This window comes from Formica exsecta, unplaced genomic scaffold (assembly GCF_003651465.1).
Source record: "Formica exsecta isolate Colony F162 unplaced genomic scaffold, ASM365146v1 scaffold1159, whole genome shotgun sequence".
In the NCBI taxonomy this organism is placed as follows: domain Eukaryota; kingdom Metazoa; phylum Arthropoda; class Insecta; order Hymenoptera; family Formicidae; genus Formica; species Formica exsecta.
In genome coordinates, this window is record NW_021848498.1 from 39,853 (window position 1) to 53,762 (window position 13,910).

The 13,910-nt window shown below is 31.7% G+C and overlaps 2 protein-coding genes across 9 annotated transcripts; one reads left to right on the top strand and one right to left on the bottom strand.

Moving 5' to 3' along the window:
* Positions 1-39: 39 nt before the first annotated feature.
* Positions 40-3,350, top strand: LOC115238761 (TBC1 domain family member whacked-like). 8 transcript variants are annotated; one of them, XM_029812827.1, is made up of 5 exons: positions 40-767; positions 1,226-1,394; positions 1,462-2,029; positions 2,328-2,597; positions 2,768-3,350. In XM_029812827.1, the coding sequence occupies exons 2-5, from the start codon at positions 1,243-1,245 to the stop codon at positions 2,870-2,872; spliced, it is 1,095 nt and encodes a 364-aa protein (XP_029668687.1). In that variant the 5' UTR covers positions 40-767; positions 1,226-1,242; the 3' UTR covers positions 2,873-3,350. The 8 variants fall into 8 exon arrangements, with proteins under 8 accessions (XP_029668687.1, XP_029668702.1, XP_029668694.1 ...); XM_029812842.1 differs by having other exon boundaries at positions 1,229-1,394; XM_029812834.1 differs by having other exon boundaries at positions 40-733.
* A 157-nt stretch (positions 3,351-3,507) lies between these two features.
* On the bottom strand, positions 3,508-5,491 carry LOC115238849. The gene is made up of 3 exons (XM_029812972.1): positions 4,992-5,491; positions 4,469-4,750; positions 3,508-3,951 (listed from the first exon to the last, which is right to left on the bottom strand). The coding sequence occupies exons 1-3, from the start codon at positions 5,343-5,345 to the stop codon at positions 3,691-3,693; spliced, it is 897 nt and encodes a 298-aa protein (XP_029668832.1). The 5' UTR covers positions 5,346-5,491; the 3' UTR covers positions 3,508-3,690.
* Positions 5,492-13,910: the final 8,419 nt, after the last annotated feature.

Here is a 13,910-nt window from a genome sequence, read left to right on the forward strand (position 1 = left end):
TTCTCATACTCGATACGATACACGATTGTCCAAAAGATATTGTCTATGGCTAAACGATAACTTCGATTTTTGGACAAACGAGCGTAGCGCTCGATAGGAAATATTTGGAAGTTTGTCTGCGCAGTCGGTATGGTCGATATCATCTAATCCATACAACCGCATGGTCATCTATATATACGCACTTTTCGCGGCTGACGCAACGCGTAATAGCACATATCCAGGGCGTAACATGTGTGCGTGTATACAACTGTATACAACACAGTGAGAATCTGTGAGAATTAAGTGAATCGTGCGTGAATGCGCTCGTGACACCTCGAAATGTCAAATTCGGCGAAGATTCACGGCAAGTACCATTTATCCCCGCGTGATAAAGGATACGCCTACTCGCGCATATTTCACAGCTGCATTCGCCCACTCGTGTCGTAAATGTAAATATTTACATAGAGTGAAAGTATATAGCGTTCCATTATCTAGTACATATATACTGTACCCAGATCAGGACGACGAAAAAAAAAAAAAAAAAAAGAAAAAGAAATCTCGTATCGGTTTGGCCACCCTCTCCCTTCCCCTAACATAGAGACGCGACGCGAACAATATCCGCAATTAGTTGCCACATAAAACTGTACTTTGCCGTGCTTCCTGCATATTTATGATGACGGGAAATAGGGCTTGATTCTCTCTACGTGGACGTTTAACTACCGTAAACTGTCAATTGCGAAGTAGGCGTAAATAGGTACGCTATAGTGTGTGGCGTGCGATGAAACAACGTAAGATATACATCCATTCGATGAATCAATGTTTATTTTGAGTGTACGAATCTGATACAAATATTGAGATAGTTGGCTAACGGAATTATTTCACATGTTACTTGCCCTGTTTGTGTTTTCTGACATGTTATGTATTTACATATTACATATAGTATTACACACACATATTTAGGGTAATATATTTTGTGTATCCTTCTGTCTGAAACATGATACGGAATTTCTATTTTATGCTAGTTTGTAACGCTAGCTGCGATTTTTTCCATTAAAAATTAATATTTAACAATAAAATACAATATTTAACAATAAAATATATTGCGAATTTAAAAAAGATGCAATTGTATGATAATTACATAGTAATATTATGTCATTCTATGCAATTGACACTATGTGCTCATTTGGTTTCATAGCTTTTCAATTTACTAATAAATATGTTTATATTAACGAACAATATTATTCAGAAGAGTAGAAAGATGCTATGGCTGCCACGGCTACATCGCGTAATGATGAGGAGGAGTTGAATGGGGAAACTGAATCAGAGGCCAGTAGTATATACCAATGTGGTTCGGTAATCTCCACCGTACCTGATCGTCATGGATTCCTAGGTGGTTCGCAATACAGTCCTGAAAGGTGATTGCGATTAATCCTGTAATGTGGCAAGGAAGCTATCTCAGTAAAATAACTATTGATCACATAGGAAGCAATCCATACCACCCGATGTGATACTGCGAAGAGAAAGAAAATGGATACAGATGCTGAATAATTGGAGCCTTTTCATGACAACCAATTATCGCAAAGTCCGCGAGAGATGTCGAAAAGGTATACCGCCTTCCGTGAGACTGCGCGCCTGGTTGAATCTCTGCGGCGGTCAGCTTCTAATGAACGAGAATCCAAACTTGTACGAAGAACTGATCAAACGGCCCGGCGATCCTAAATACATAGAGGATATAAAAAAAGATCTTCATCGTCAATTTCCGCATCATGAGATGTTCGTCGAGAACGCTCCTGGGCAGCAAGAACTGTTCCAGGTCCTCAAGGCGTACTCCATTCTGAACAGTAAAGTAGGTTACTGCCAAGCTCAAGCGCCTATCGCTGCGTTTCTGCTGATGCACATGCCGGCGGTACAAGCGTTTTGGTGCCTCGTCGCGATATGCGACAAATATCTCGTTGGATATTACAGTCAGGGCATGGAAACATTGTTGCGTGATGGAGATATTCTGTTTGCTCTTCTGAAGAGAGTCTCTCCTGTCGCATATAAGCATTTAGTTAGTACATTCAAGTTATTGTAAAATTTCTTGTTTTAAAAACTATTTGTTTATTTATATTTTGAGAATATCAAAAATGAATATTTTAACTATATATGATAAAAGAGAATTCTACTGTAGCTATTAAAACAATACTTTTGTGTTTCTTGAAAAAGTGTGTATATATATATATATTAAAAGAATATCTCAGAGTAATATTGTCTAAAATAACCAATTCAATTTTATTATTGTTATAGATTGATGATATAATCACATACATATACATACACAGATAAATAATTAAATATTATCATTTCAGAAAAAACAAAAAATGGAACCAATTCTGTATATGACGGAATGGTTCTTATGCGTTTACACGCGTACGTTGCCGTGGGAAAGTATTTTGCGCATATGGGACATGTTCCTTTGTGAAGGCGTAAAAGTGATTTTCAAAGTAGGCCTGGTATTGTTGAAGGGTAGTCTGGGTCGCACATCCTTCGTTAAGCGTTGCCCGACGACATATGAAACTCTCCAAGTTCTAAGAAACCCGTCCCAACATATCATGGAAGAGGAAGCTTTAATCTATCAAGTAAATATTAATTTTTTTAATATATGTATGTGTGTCAAAATCAGTAAAAATTTAAATATATACGCAGCTGCAAAAATCTTTACAGGGAATACTTGGATCATATTTGTGTATGTGATAGAAGAGATTATATACAAAAAATTTTGTTACATGACTATAATTTAATGTTGCAGATTCAGAGGTTGAACTTGAGCGAGGAGGATTTTGAGTATGAGCATCAGAGGCAAATGTTGAAAAGAAAGGCAGCAGATAAAGAAACTGCCAATCGAACTGACTAACAATTAAGTAGTTAGACCGAAATATGGGGTGAAATATATATTTAATATATAATGTCCCAATATGTGCCTTCCCTTCCATTCTTCTGGTACTGTACAGATTCTACGATTTGTATCTCTTCCTATCGCGAAGCGGAGAGATATAGTGAAAACTGATAGGTATGTATATTTGCAAGATAGAAAGAGATTTTCATATACTTCGTCCATGCATACATACATACGTCCACATTCCCCGAGCAGTCAGAGTGCACTATTTATCTTTATTTCTTTTATTATTATTGTACTACAAAAGAGAGCACAACATTTGTAGACTCGCATAATACTATTTAATATTTTCATTATCGACATATGTTTAATTACTGATGATCTTCGGTGGTCAATATACTATACCAATATTTATATATATGTACAAAAATTTATTTCATTTTTAAATAAACGTTATAGTATATGATAATGTTATATACAATACTACATAAATAAATATTATCTTTTGTTAATGTCAATCTTATATTAATTCTTATCAATTAAATATATGATGTTAATTAATTCTAGATTTTTTTCTCTATATATGTCTTTATATAAATATATATATATTTAAATTCCTGACAAAATACGGACTATAATTTTTGTCTCACTAATACGTTTAATATACTATTTTATATTAATATATACATTAAATATTCCTTTCCTTACATGCGTAATTTTTCTTTTACGATCGGTTCAAATATTTGTGCAAACTGTAACTAATATATTTGCTGATATTTCCAACATTTTTGATCAAAATATAATAATTTTTATTTTACACGATATCACACGTATTCTCAGCTAGCTGTGCTGAAATTCTTCCAACGATTACGTCCGTCTATGGCATTCATCACGAAAGTTGTTAGACGCAAAAAATCGTCGTTGTCCGCTACTCGTGCATTAAAAAGATCCAAGTGCGGCAATTTCGGTAGAAATAGTACACCCATCATGAACAGAACAGCCATGCTGATAAACGTGCCGATCGCTAAAAAGAGCGGATTCATAAGTTGCTTCTGAGTGTTCTCCGTGGTTTCTGTGGCCGCGTACATTGGAACGAGCTGAAAAGAAAAACGCAAACCACACGTATTCATTCTGATTTTTGTACGAAAAAAATTGGTATAATAACAGATACAAAATATGGAATAACCGTGAATATACTTTTTTTCTTAATAAACGTTGGAGATTTACACGTATAATTAATGAAATTCGAATATAAAGATATAATACACGGAGAGCATCCAAAAATTTGCGTCTATGCTTTTTTCATAATCTAAATTTTTAATATATATAATACGAGTATGTATAAAAATTTAATTATAATGTAATATAAATTTGTTTATCTTTTATATAATTCTCTTTGTTACTGAAAATACTACTGCATATCGACATTTCATATGCATGAGAAATGATTTCTAGCAATTTCTCGTGCTGGCGATTCTCGATGTTTTGCATAATATCATCGACATAAAACATGAATATACTGTACGCTGGCATAAATGTCTGATTGTATACCAGGTGGTCGAAAAAATCCCGACTTTCGCTTAATGGCGCAACAGATTCAGGATTCTCCCTTACCGCAGTCTGCTGATGATCTCCCTGCAACTCGGACGCGAAACTCTTGAGCGGAAAGTAGTAATAGTTGTACAACGGGTATTTAACCGGTAACTGCAGGTGACCGACCTGCGCGTTGCCGTTGCCGCCCGCGGCATTCAATGCCTGCGTCAAAGCTGCGACGCTGATTGCTGACCCTTTTTCCAAGGCCTGTTTATACAACGCGGCCAGTTTTGCTCGCGTGAGCACCAGCGGCTCCGGCTGTTTTACCTTCGGATAACTAGCCGCGGCAGTGGGATCGCGTATCTGAAAAATTTGCGAACATCAGTGCCTTGACAAATTAAGAAGGAACGATTGTAGAAATTGATATATATTAGCATTCTGAAAAATTAAAAATATAAATAGAAGAGAGATAGATAGAAAAGATAGTAAAAAAATATCAAAAATTAAGAACATAAACTAAGAAAATTCCTATAAATTTTTTAAAAATTTATTTTGTAATGAGTGGCACTTTTTTTATTTTTATTAATTAGATTCATTCAAGTACCGCGTAATATTGTACTATATTGTTTGCGGCAGACTGCGCTTGTTCGGCAATTGCATTATTCGCGATCGGTTTTTCCTGATGCCTGATGTCCTGATGAGCATTATTAGTGCTGAGCTTGCGATGTGCATTGTCCTGGCTGTGTCCGTCCTGATAGCCGGCATATTGATAATGATTCACCGATAATCGATCATGCATCGTAATGCTATTAGACGGCACATTTAGTTCCTGAAGCTCGATCATTGCCTTTTGAAGATACTCTCCACTCGTTTCGGCGCCGCACAATCGAGTGACAATGATCAATAATATTAATGCGGCGAACCACGAAGACGGCTTTGATCTTCGCAATGAATTCATATTGAATCGCTCTTATGGGCTTTTAGCACTTATCGAGCAAAAGGATTTAACGGTTTCTTAATTAATGTCTTTCTCTCATTGTTCGTGTAATCATTTCTTGATGAAACATTCAGAACGTATCTAATATATACCTCTATTTATTAATAGTAATTATCAAGAATATTTTAGTTAATGAAATTTTTATATTATTCCATTTTTTAAAAATTTTTTATAAATTATTTAACATTAAATGTTATAGCGTGCATATTGTATTGGAACATTACTATGAATAATTGAATACTCGAAAATTTTATGAAAATAATTAAAATTGATTAAAGTTGATTATTATATCAACGTTTGTTCTCTATCATAATGAAGTCTTTACAAAAAAAAGGATCTTACATATCTAAAATTTAATTTAGAAAATCTTCCAACGTTGATAATGCAGCCGAAACACATTTTAATATCACTTTATGTTTTATAACTCACATATATATTTTATAGAAATGTTTAAAAAAAATTTGTGTTTCATTATTTTCGTTACAAATATCTTCGATTATACGCAATTTTCTATAAACGATAGACAGAATTAGATATAACAACATATCATTGATATATCATTGGAATCAATTTACAATTCATTCACACGATTCATTCACAAGATAAGAATTCATTTATACTAAGATAAAAGATCACGACACACGTGGTCTGGTATGCGTGTTTATATCTGTCTGCGATAATCAAAGGGTTAAATAAATCAACCTATGTCGCAAACATAGCTTGAAATTACACATGCGATATCCGGGCTTCTTTCGCGGTAGACATGTGATCGCATTGGATCGAAGACGCGAAAAACTCGTATGCTCGAGGTGGATTGCCGAGCTCGTTCGCGAAGGTACTGTGAATGAACTGAATTAACTTCCTTCACCGGTACGTATTTCCCCCATACATGCATTCGGCGAATTCTTGTAAAAAAGCGGATCATGAAGATGGATGTTCAACGAATACTAATCATAACAATTTGGTCTTACGAATCTCTATTAGACATTCTCTATGAATCTATCAATTAAAAGAAACTTCTTATAATAATTTTATTCTTGAAAGCTTTTAATCTCTTTTTTTGAATTCATAAATTTTTATAAATGATAATATAATATTTATGAAAAGTCAACATTATTTTATTATATATTTTAATTATTTTATGTATATTAAAATTTGACTTACACACATAGTAAATTTTTGTGTTTCTCTCACAAGAAATAGTTAATTATATAATTATTAATTATATAATAAACTTCTATTAATTTCTTTTGATTCATTGTTTTTTTAATTAAGTCTTGAGGGATTCCTGCAAAGTGTAACAATGCTACTTTTTGTTTAAAATGATTTACTTGTATATGTATTTATAATATTGTATTCCGCCTTCGTCAGGCCAGTATTTTATTCGATTTGATGTATACGGGAGTAATATAACGGATGTACCCGAAACCCTCGGGACCTAAATCGTATGATCCGTGACGGTTCGCATGTGGTCATCGCTTGACGCAGAATATGTAACTGCAAGTAAATTTTTGATAATATTTATATTATTTATCGGCGTTTGATCATCAATTCAGCACAATTATATCCTTCATATGTGCCCCCAATCACATTTTGTCAATCACGAGTACAGCCTCGTATACTGTTCATCATCTCTCGTAAAGAATCATTCTTCGACTATTATTACAGAGCAAATTAATTTCGTGGAATTTGAAAGAAAGTTATCTATCACGAAAAACTTGATTTTCAAGCTTGACTTACAAAATAAGAAATAAATATTTTTATTCTTATTGTTAGAGAGAATAAAATCGATCTCCGAGAAGTATTTCAACTATAAATTTCTTCATATTATAAATTTCTTTATCAAAATATGTTGCTGTTATATACTTCTTCAAAATTTAATTTAAAAAATATTTAATGTTGTATATTAAACGAATATACATATATTAATTATTCTAATGTGGGAAACAAATTAAATTTTAATATTAGATATAAGTTAAAAAAATTGAAACTAATTCATTAAAGTCTCTCATTAAAATTCTAATACATCTGGGATATCAAAATAGTTTACATTTTCAATTTACTGTAGTAGAAATTACTTGTAGATTCTAAATATTTGATTAATTCCGCAATGGTATGAAAACGCGCAGTGAGTGTGATTAATTAAGATCAAAGAGGAAATGGAAAAGTTTATAATTCCCGAGGCATCTCGCCAATCTTGTTCCAACGCGAGCAGACAGGACGAATTTACTTTTGAAATTTCAAATGTATGTCAATGACCCGATTTGCCCTGCGAATCTTCATCGACCGTGTCACACTGAAATTTTTACTCGCACTTCGTTGTTACCGAATTAAAGAAAATTACGGCAATATTCGTGTATCTTCATTTATCATAAAAAATGAAAAATTCGCACCGGGAAGCACCAGACAATAACGAAACATCACATGCGGAATCGCGGTTCGTTGATCGATACAAGCCGTTAAGTGACAGACACTGTTGATTATCCATGATTATTATTGTTGTAAAGGATCTTCCGTCTCCATGAACTAGAAATCGTGATACACTCAACGAACACGATATATCCGCTTCCTATGTGAGTCTTTCCTAATTAATTATATCGGTGCCATTGTAGAAAATAAGTAAACTAAAACAAGGATTACCGAAAATTTTTATTTCTGTGAAATCAAATATACTTAATCTTCGAAATTAGGAATTGATTTTAGTCTTTGATTATTTGTATTTCTTTAGTGCGAGATAAATCTTGATTTTTCTGTGTGTTCAGATATTATTAAAGAAATATTATAATTAATATTATATAATATCTTTATATACAAACAGTATTTTTTTGATTAAAATTTTGGACAAATTAATTTAATAACGATAATATTATTGAGACAAATAACTCAGTTCGCCATTTTACCTGATTATTATTAAAATTATATGCATTAGAATATTTGTGAGTTTCTTATGTAATTTTTCGGATAAAATTCCTGGAAATATCGTGTAGATAACTGCGATCCGCCTAAATAAAGAGTACTTGTACATACAGCATTTTATCGCAGTCAGTGAACCGTTGCTTAATTATTACTAACGATACATATGACCGTTATAGGGTCATTTGTCTCTGCTCGAATAGAATATTTTACTTTATAAGTGCGGTACATTCCTCACTAAAAAAATATAATTATCTATTTTATAAATAAAAGGTTTCTATTTAAAAAGATTTCCATTAAAAGACATCAAAAATTAAAAGAAACAATCTTCAACGTTTTACTAGTTTATATAATACATGTGTTTTTCTTAAATATGTGTAAAATCGCTATTTGTAAAAGATAATATTATGCAATTATATAGTTGTAACTTTTATCATATTTCATCTGTAACTTTTAAATTTTTCTTTTGTGATTCTATTTGAATTACTTTCAGATAGTTAAAATTAAATAATATTAAATAAGATGCTCTTTTTTGCGGATTTTTTAAGATGACATCTTGCCACATGCTCCTTGGATATTACGTATACAAACAAAAACAAATGTAATTGGAAAAAGGCGAGAGATAGTGTACTGTTCATTATTGTGTCATGTATTTTTCTTTTCACATCGAGTGCACTGTTACCGATATCGCTTTACAATTTTTCATACAAAGGGATGATTCGATGATGAGCACCGTCACAGATTCGACATACACTCTCATAAGTTTTACTCTTCGAGAGAGCAAAACTCGACAACGAAAACCTTGCAATTGTGCGTATCCGGGCGCTTGTTCTTTCGATCTTAATCTCGAATGCGCGTTAATTACTCGATCGCTTTATCAGTACACTTAATATCTCACAGATATATATATATATAGATCTTTCAACGTGATTCACTTCGCTTTTCCTCCTTTGTGTGTGAATATCATACAAAATCTAAGACTATATATGCAAATGTCTCTTATAATTATATCTCGTTATTATATACGAACTGTAATTGTTAATGTATAATACGCGGCGGTATTTCTTGTGTGCTATCTTAACCATTAAGTTAATTTACAAAATTCGGGCCTATCAATATATAGTTGACGAACACGGAGACGACGGTGACTTACATTCCTCGTAAAAAATTACGAGCTCAAATCTCAAATAAATTTCGCATTTTATTTTTATATTTATCTAAAAAAAAGATAGAGAAAAAGATATAATTATAATCACGCGCTCTTCTTAACATCGGTGCAACTTAAATCTAATTAGGATATGAATTGTATTGCAACTTGATGTGCATCGCAGTTCTCAGAAGCGTCGATGTGACATCTTTCGACATCGTTCTTAGTACATTGAATGGTTTTCTTTTTTTTTCACATTTAACCGCCGTCTCCTTTGATCGTTACAGATCTCTTAAACACATAACATACGTCACGCATACGTCCTCACAGGGCACACTCCTCTGTCATTCTCACAACGTTCCAGCCGATTACGTGATGATACACATACATACGCACTTCTAATATATTCTTGAGTTATCACTTATAAGAGAATATCTCGAACTTTAAGAAAAATGAATGAAATATTAATTATTTAATCTGTGAGTTTTTTATTTATAATTTTCTTCAAAAAACGTTAAAAATCAATTATTTTTAAAAAATAACTTAGATTGCGATAACCATTGTTACAATTAATTCTGTTTTCAGATGTGGAATAAATAGTTAAGCTGGTTGAAGTTAGATGAGAAACAAGTAATTAATCATGATAAATTTAATATATTTATTTTTTATATAATTTATAAAATATTTTGTGATTCATGATTCGAGATATTCTTGTATTAGTCAAAATGTGATAACAGTAGAAAGACGAAAAGGAGCATCATTCTATATTATTCACATTCTTATAATTTTATCTGTAAAGAAATGAAGTTATTACGCGCATACACAGATATAGATTTCTATTACATAAATGTTTGTTTTTTTTCATTGCGGTATTTGTTCCCATAAGAAAAGTTTTGAAATTAATAAGTAATTTTTAATTTTAAAGATGTACAGTAAATCGCTTATGTGACAATAGATCCAGGATCACTATAGAGACAAATAATTAATTAGTGTCTCGTGGTCCAGCTTATCTTCCAAGATTGTCTCATAAATTACGTTGGCGACTTTTCGAGAGCGAGAATAAGTAGAGAACCAGCAAGATAATTTATTAAAAAATTCCAAAGTCCCTTATGCTAAAAATATATATATATATATATACATACATAAATTTTAGTTTTTATTATATAACTCTTATTCACGAATTATTATAGTTATATAATAAAAACTAAAATTTATGTATGTATATATATATTTTTTTTTTTAATTTTATTTTTTTGGAAAGTAATCTTTTAATACATTAATAAGATTTTTGCAGTTTTAGTTAAAATGATATCAAACATGATGATACATAACAAAAATATGTTATGCTTCTAGATAAAAATTATCCGTCGCGTTGATGTGTCATTTTATTTTATAACTGTGCAAAAATTATTCTATTAAAATTACTCTAAAAAAGATAAAAGTACAAATTTTAGTTTTTGTAGAGATAAGTCGACTGCCAGATAGACATAACAATAGACTATTGTCTATCTATTGGCTTCGAGGTTTTCACATTCGCTCGAAACAGAGGGATCATAAAGGGACATTTTCGTCATATAAAAGATAAAAATCTCTCGTCGCATAAGCGATATTTTTATTCTATAACATTCCGTTAGAGTTTATCTTTGAGATTTGTTTTACTAAAAAAATTAGGCCACGTGTGTGCATATCTCAATTAACATATGCATTTTGATAGGAATTTTTAATTGCAACAAATTCAAATAAAACAAATTGTGCTAATATTGTTAGAATGATGCGAAAGTCATACATTCCTCTTCCTTTTTCTCTCGCATTCATAGGCCTCAGATTATTAACATAACTCTTTCACACATGCAATATTAGTGGGAATTTTACAGTATCAAGTTTATTAATTATCAGTTTGTAAATAGCTGAGCATATTATCCTCATATCGAACCTCATCGCACACAATTGTGAATAATTCTACTCTTCCTGGCCACATCGGGATCCGATGAATCATGTAAGTGAACGAACTGTCGCTTTTCCTTTAGATGACCAGTTTTGTTCCGTTCGTCTTTTGAATGTAAAAATCGTAAATGTAAAAATAGAGTTACATTTGCAACAACAGCCGATGCATGGGATTATCGGATCCCTCAGTAAGACTGTGCGTGGTGACCAGGAAAAGTCGACGTCATTCACTCGATTTATCAAAAGGAATTGTTGCCATTCTAATTAATAGCGACGCGATTAATATATATTTCAATGAGTAGTTGAATCTTAGTTCTTACGAGTATTTTCCATTTATTTTTTGCAAATAAAAGTATGTTAATTCGATGGGACATAGGTTCCGTTATACTATAGGCAATAAAAGAATATTATTCTCGTTATGCTACAATCGACAAACATCATTTACGAGTCTCGGATCATGTCATTCTATTTGGAATTGCGTCACGAATTCGAGAAGAAATATAATTTTCAATATACAAAGTAAACGTTATGAAATTATTGCTCATAAATTATTTCTTTCTATTCTTTACTCAAGAATAAAATTCTTGATATGAATTATACAAAATTTACATGTAAAATTATGATTTGTTAAATTGTATAAAACGTATAGTTATAAAAAATAGATAAAATATAGAACATAATTAATTGACAAGAGCTCATTAGACAAATTGAATTTCTTATCTTGGAGTTCAAAGATTAGATAAAAATTTGTTTATTATGACATATTTTAGAGTTTTTATTATGTGGCGAGAGAGATTATTATATATTAATTAATTTCGTTAGACAGAGAGAGAGTAAAATAATTAAAACCGGAAAAAAATAAAAAAGAGAGTAAAAAATGTTTAATTAATCTTTGAGATTTAAAGAGAGAGAGAGAGAGAGATCAGCTTCGCAACTTCACAGATTAATCTACCGATCACTTGATTCGTCTATTTTTCTGTTGTGCGATTTGAGGCTAAAAACAAATACGAATCTCCTTTGCACTTTGCGTCGTTCGCCATTTACAATATCTTATATCATTCATTAGTACAAATTTTAATCTACGCTTAATTAATACTTTTTTTGCCGATCACTAATTAAGTAGTAATATGTCGGCTGGATCTCGTGTCTCATCAAAAGATCTCTGGCGGAATGGTCTCTCTCGTTTATCTCTAGATCGAGATTAAAACGGCTATACGAGAATCAGTAGTGATGAATATATAAAAGAGATACACTACAGAATCGAACCGAAGGAAATTCTCGTGCAAAAACGATGTAAATCAAACAGATTGAAGAAACTATTATATGTATTACTAATACAGAGTTCTGTTTTCTAAGAATTGTCTTCTCTTACGATCGCGTCTTGTCAATCAGGCATTCGAAAATTGACCCGCGTGAGGGTTAACTGCGAAATTACTGTTGATCGCAGGTCTTTCCGTCCGCGTGACGTGCATTGCAACGTTATATAAAAACAAATGTGGCGCAATAAAATAAAATGCTACATGGAAGGTACGTCTCTGTAGTAGTAATCGCAACGATAGCTATTCGGCTACTAATCTGTCGCAATAATTTTATTTCAGCTATTGATTTCGATCATATCAATGCTTTAATATTATTCGCTGCTGCAGATAATAGGAAGCTATGTTTAATGAGTCATGTAAATAAATGTGAAATAAATTTATCAAAAAAAGCTTCGTCTAAAGATATTATAATTTATAAAATGTAATATAATATGTATATTATTATTATTAATAATTATTCATATATAATCGTATCAAAGCACGTTTCATTAGTAAAAAAGATATATCAAATTCTACGAAAATATGTGTGTATAAGAAAAGAAGACTTATTATATAATTATAGAGCACTATTTATAATTATAATAAATATTTGCCTCACTTTTATTTACATGGCTCGTTTTGCAGGCGTGGTTTGTCGCTGCTATTCGTGAGCTTAACTGAAGAAGTATAGAATAATTACATCGGTTATAAACTAAAAATAAGACGAAACGTCGCATGACCCTGCTGAGAACATACGTATAACAACGGGTATATCGAAGAGAAGGGGGCGCACGAAACAAGTATTGTCACACCATTCATCGATACAAATAGCAACAGCGATAGGCGATAGTAACAATGTATATATATATATATATATATTTATAAATACAGGCAGCGAATATTCTAACTCTTTAGAGGCTCTCTATCAACTACAACATAACCGAAGCGAGTTCTTTATGCGGGGTAACGACTAAAAATTAATATATATCTATTTGTCATGTAAAATAAGGCGGGACATCTAGCGCATTTAACATTAAAATGAGTTCTCCAAAGTGAGATACGAAATAATATCAAAGTCAGATTTGTAAATTCTTTTCTTTCGAAATTTTAGTTTTATATAAAAAAAAAGTATATAAATCCTTTTGTATAAAGGATAAAATCTTCTTTAACAAAATCTTTTAAAATAAAATAATTAAAAAAATAAAAGTATATATATAAATATAC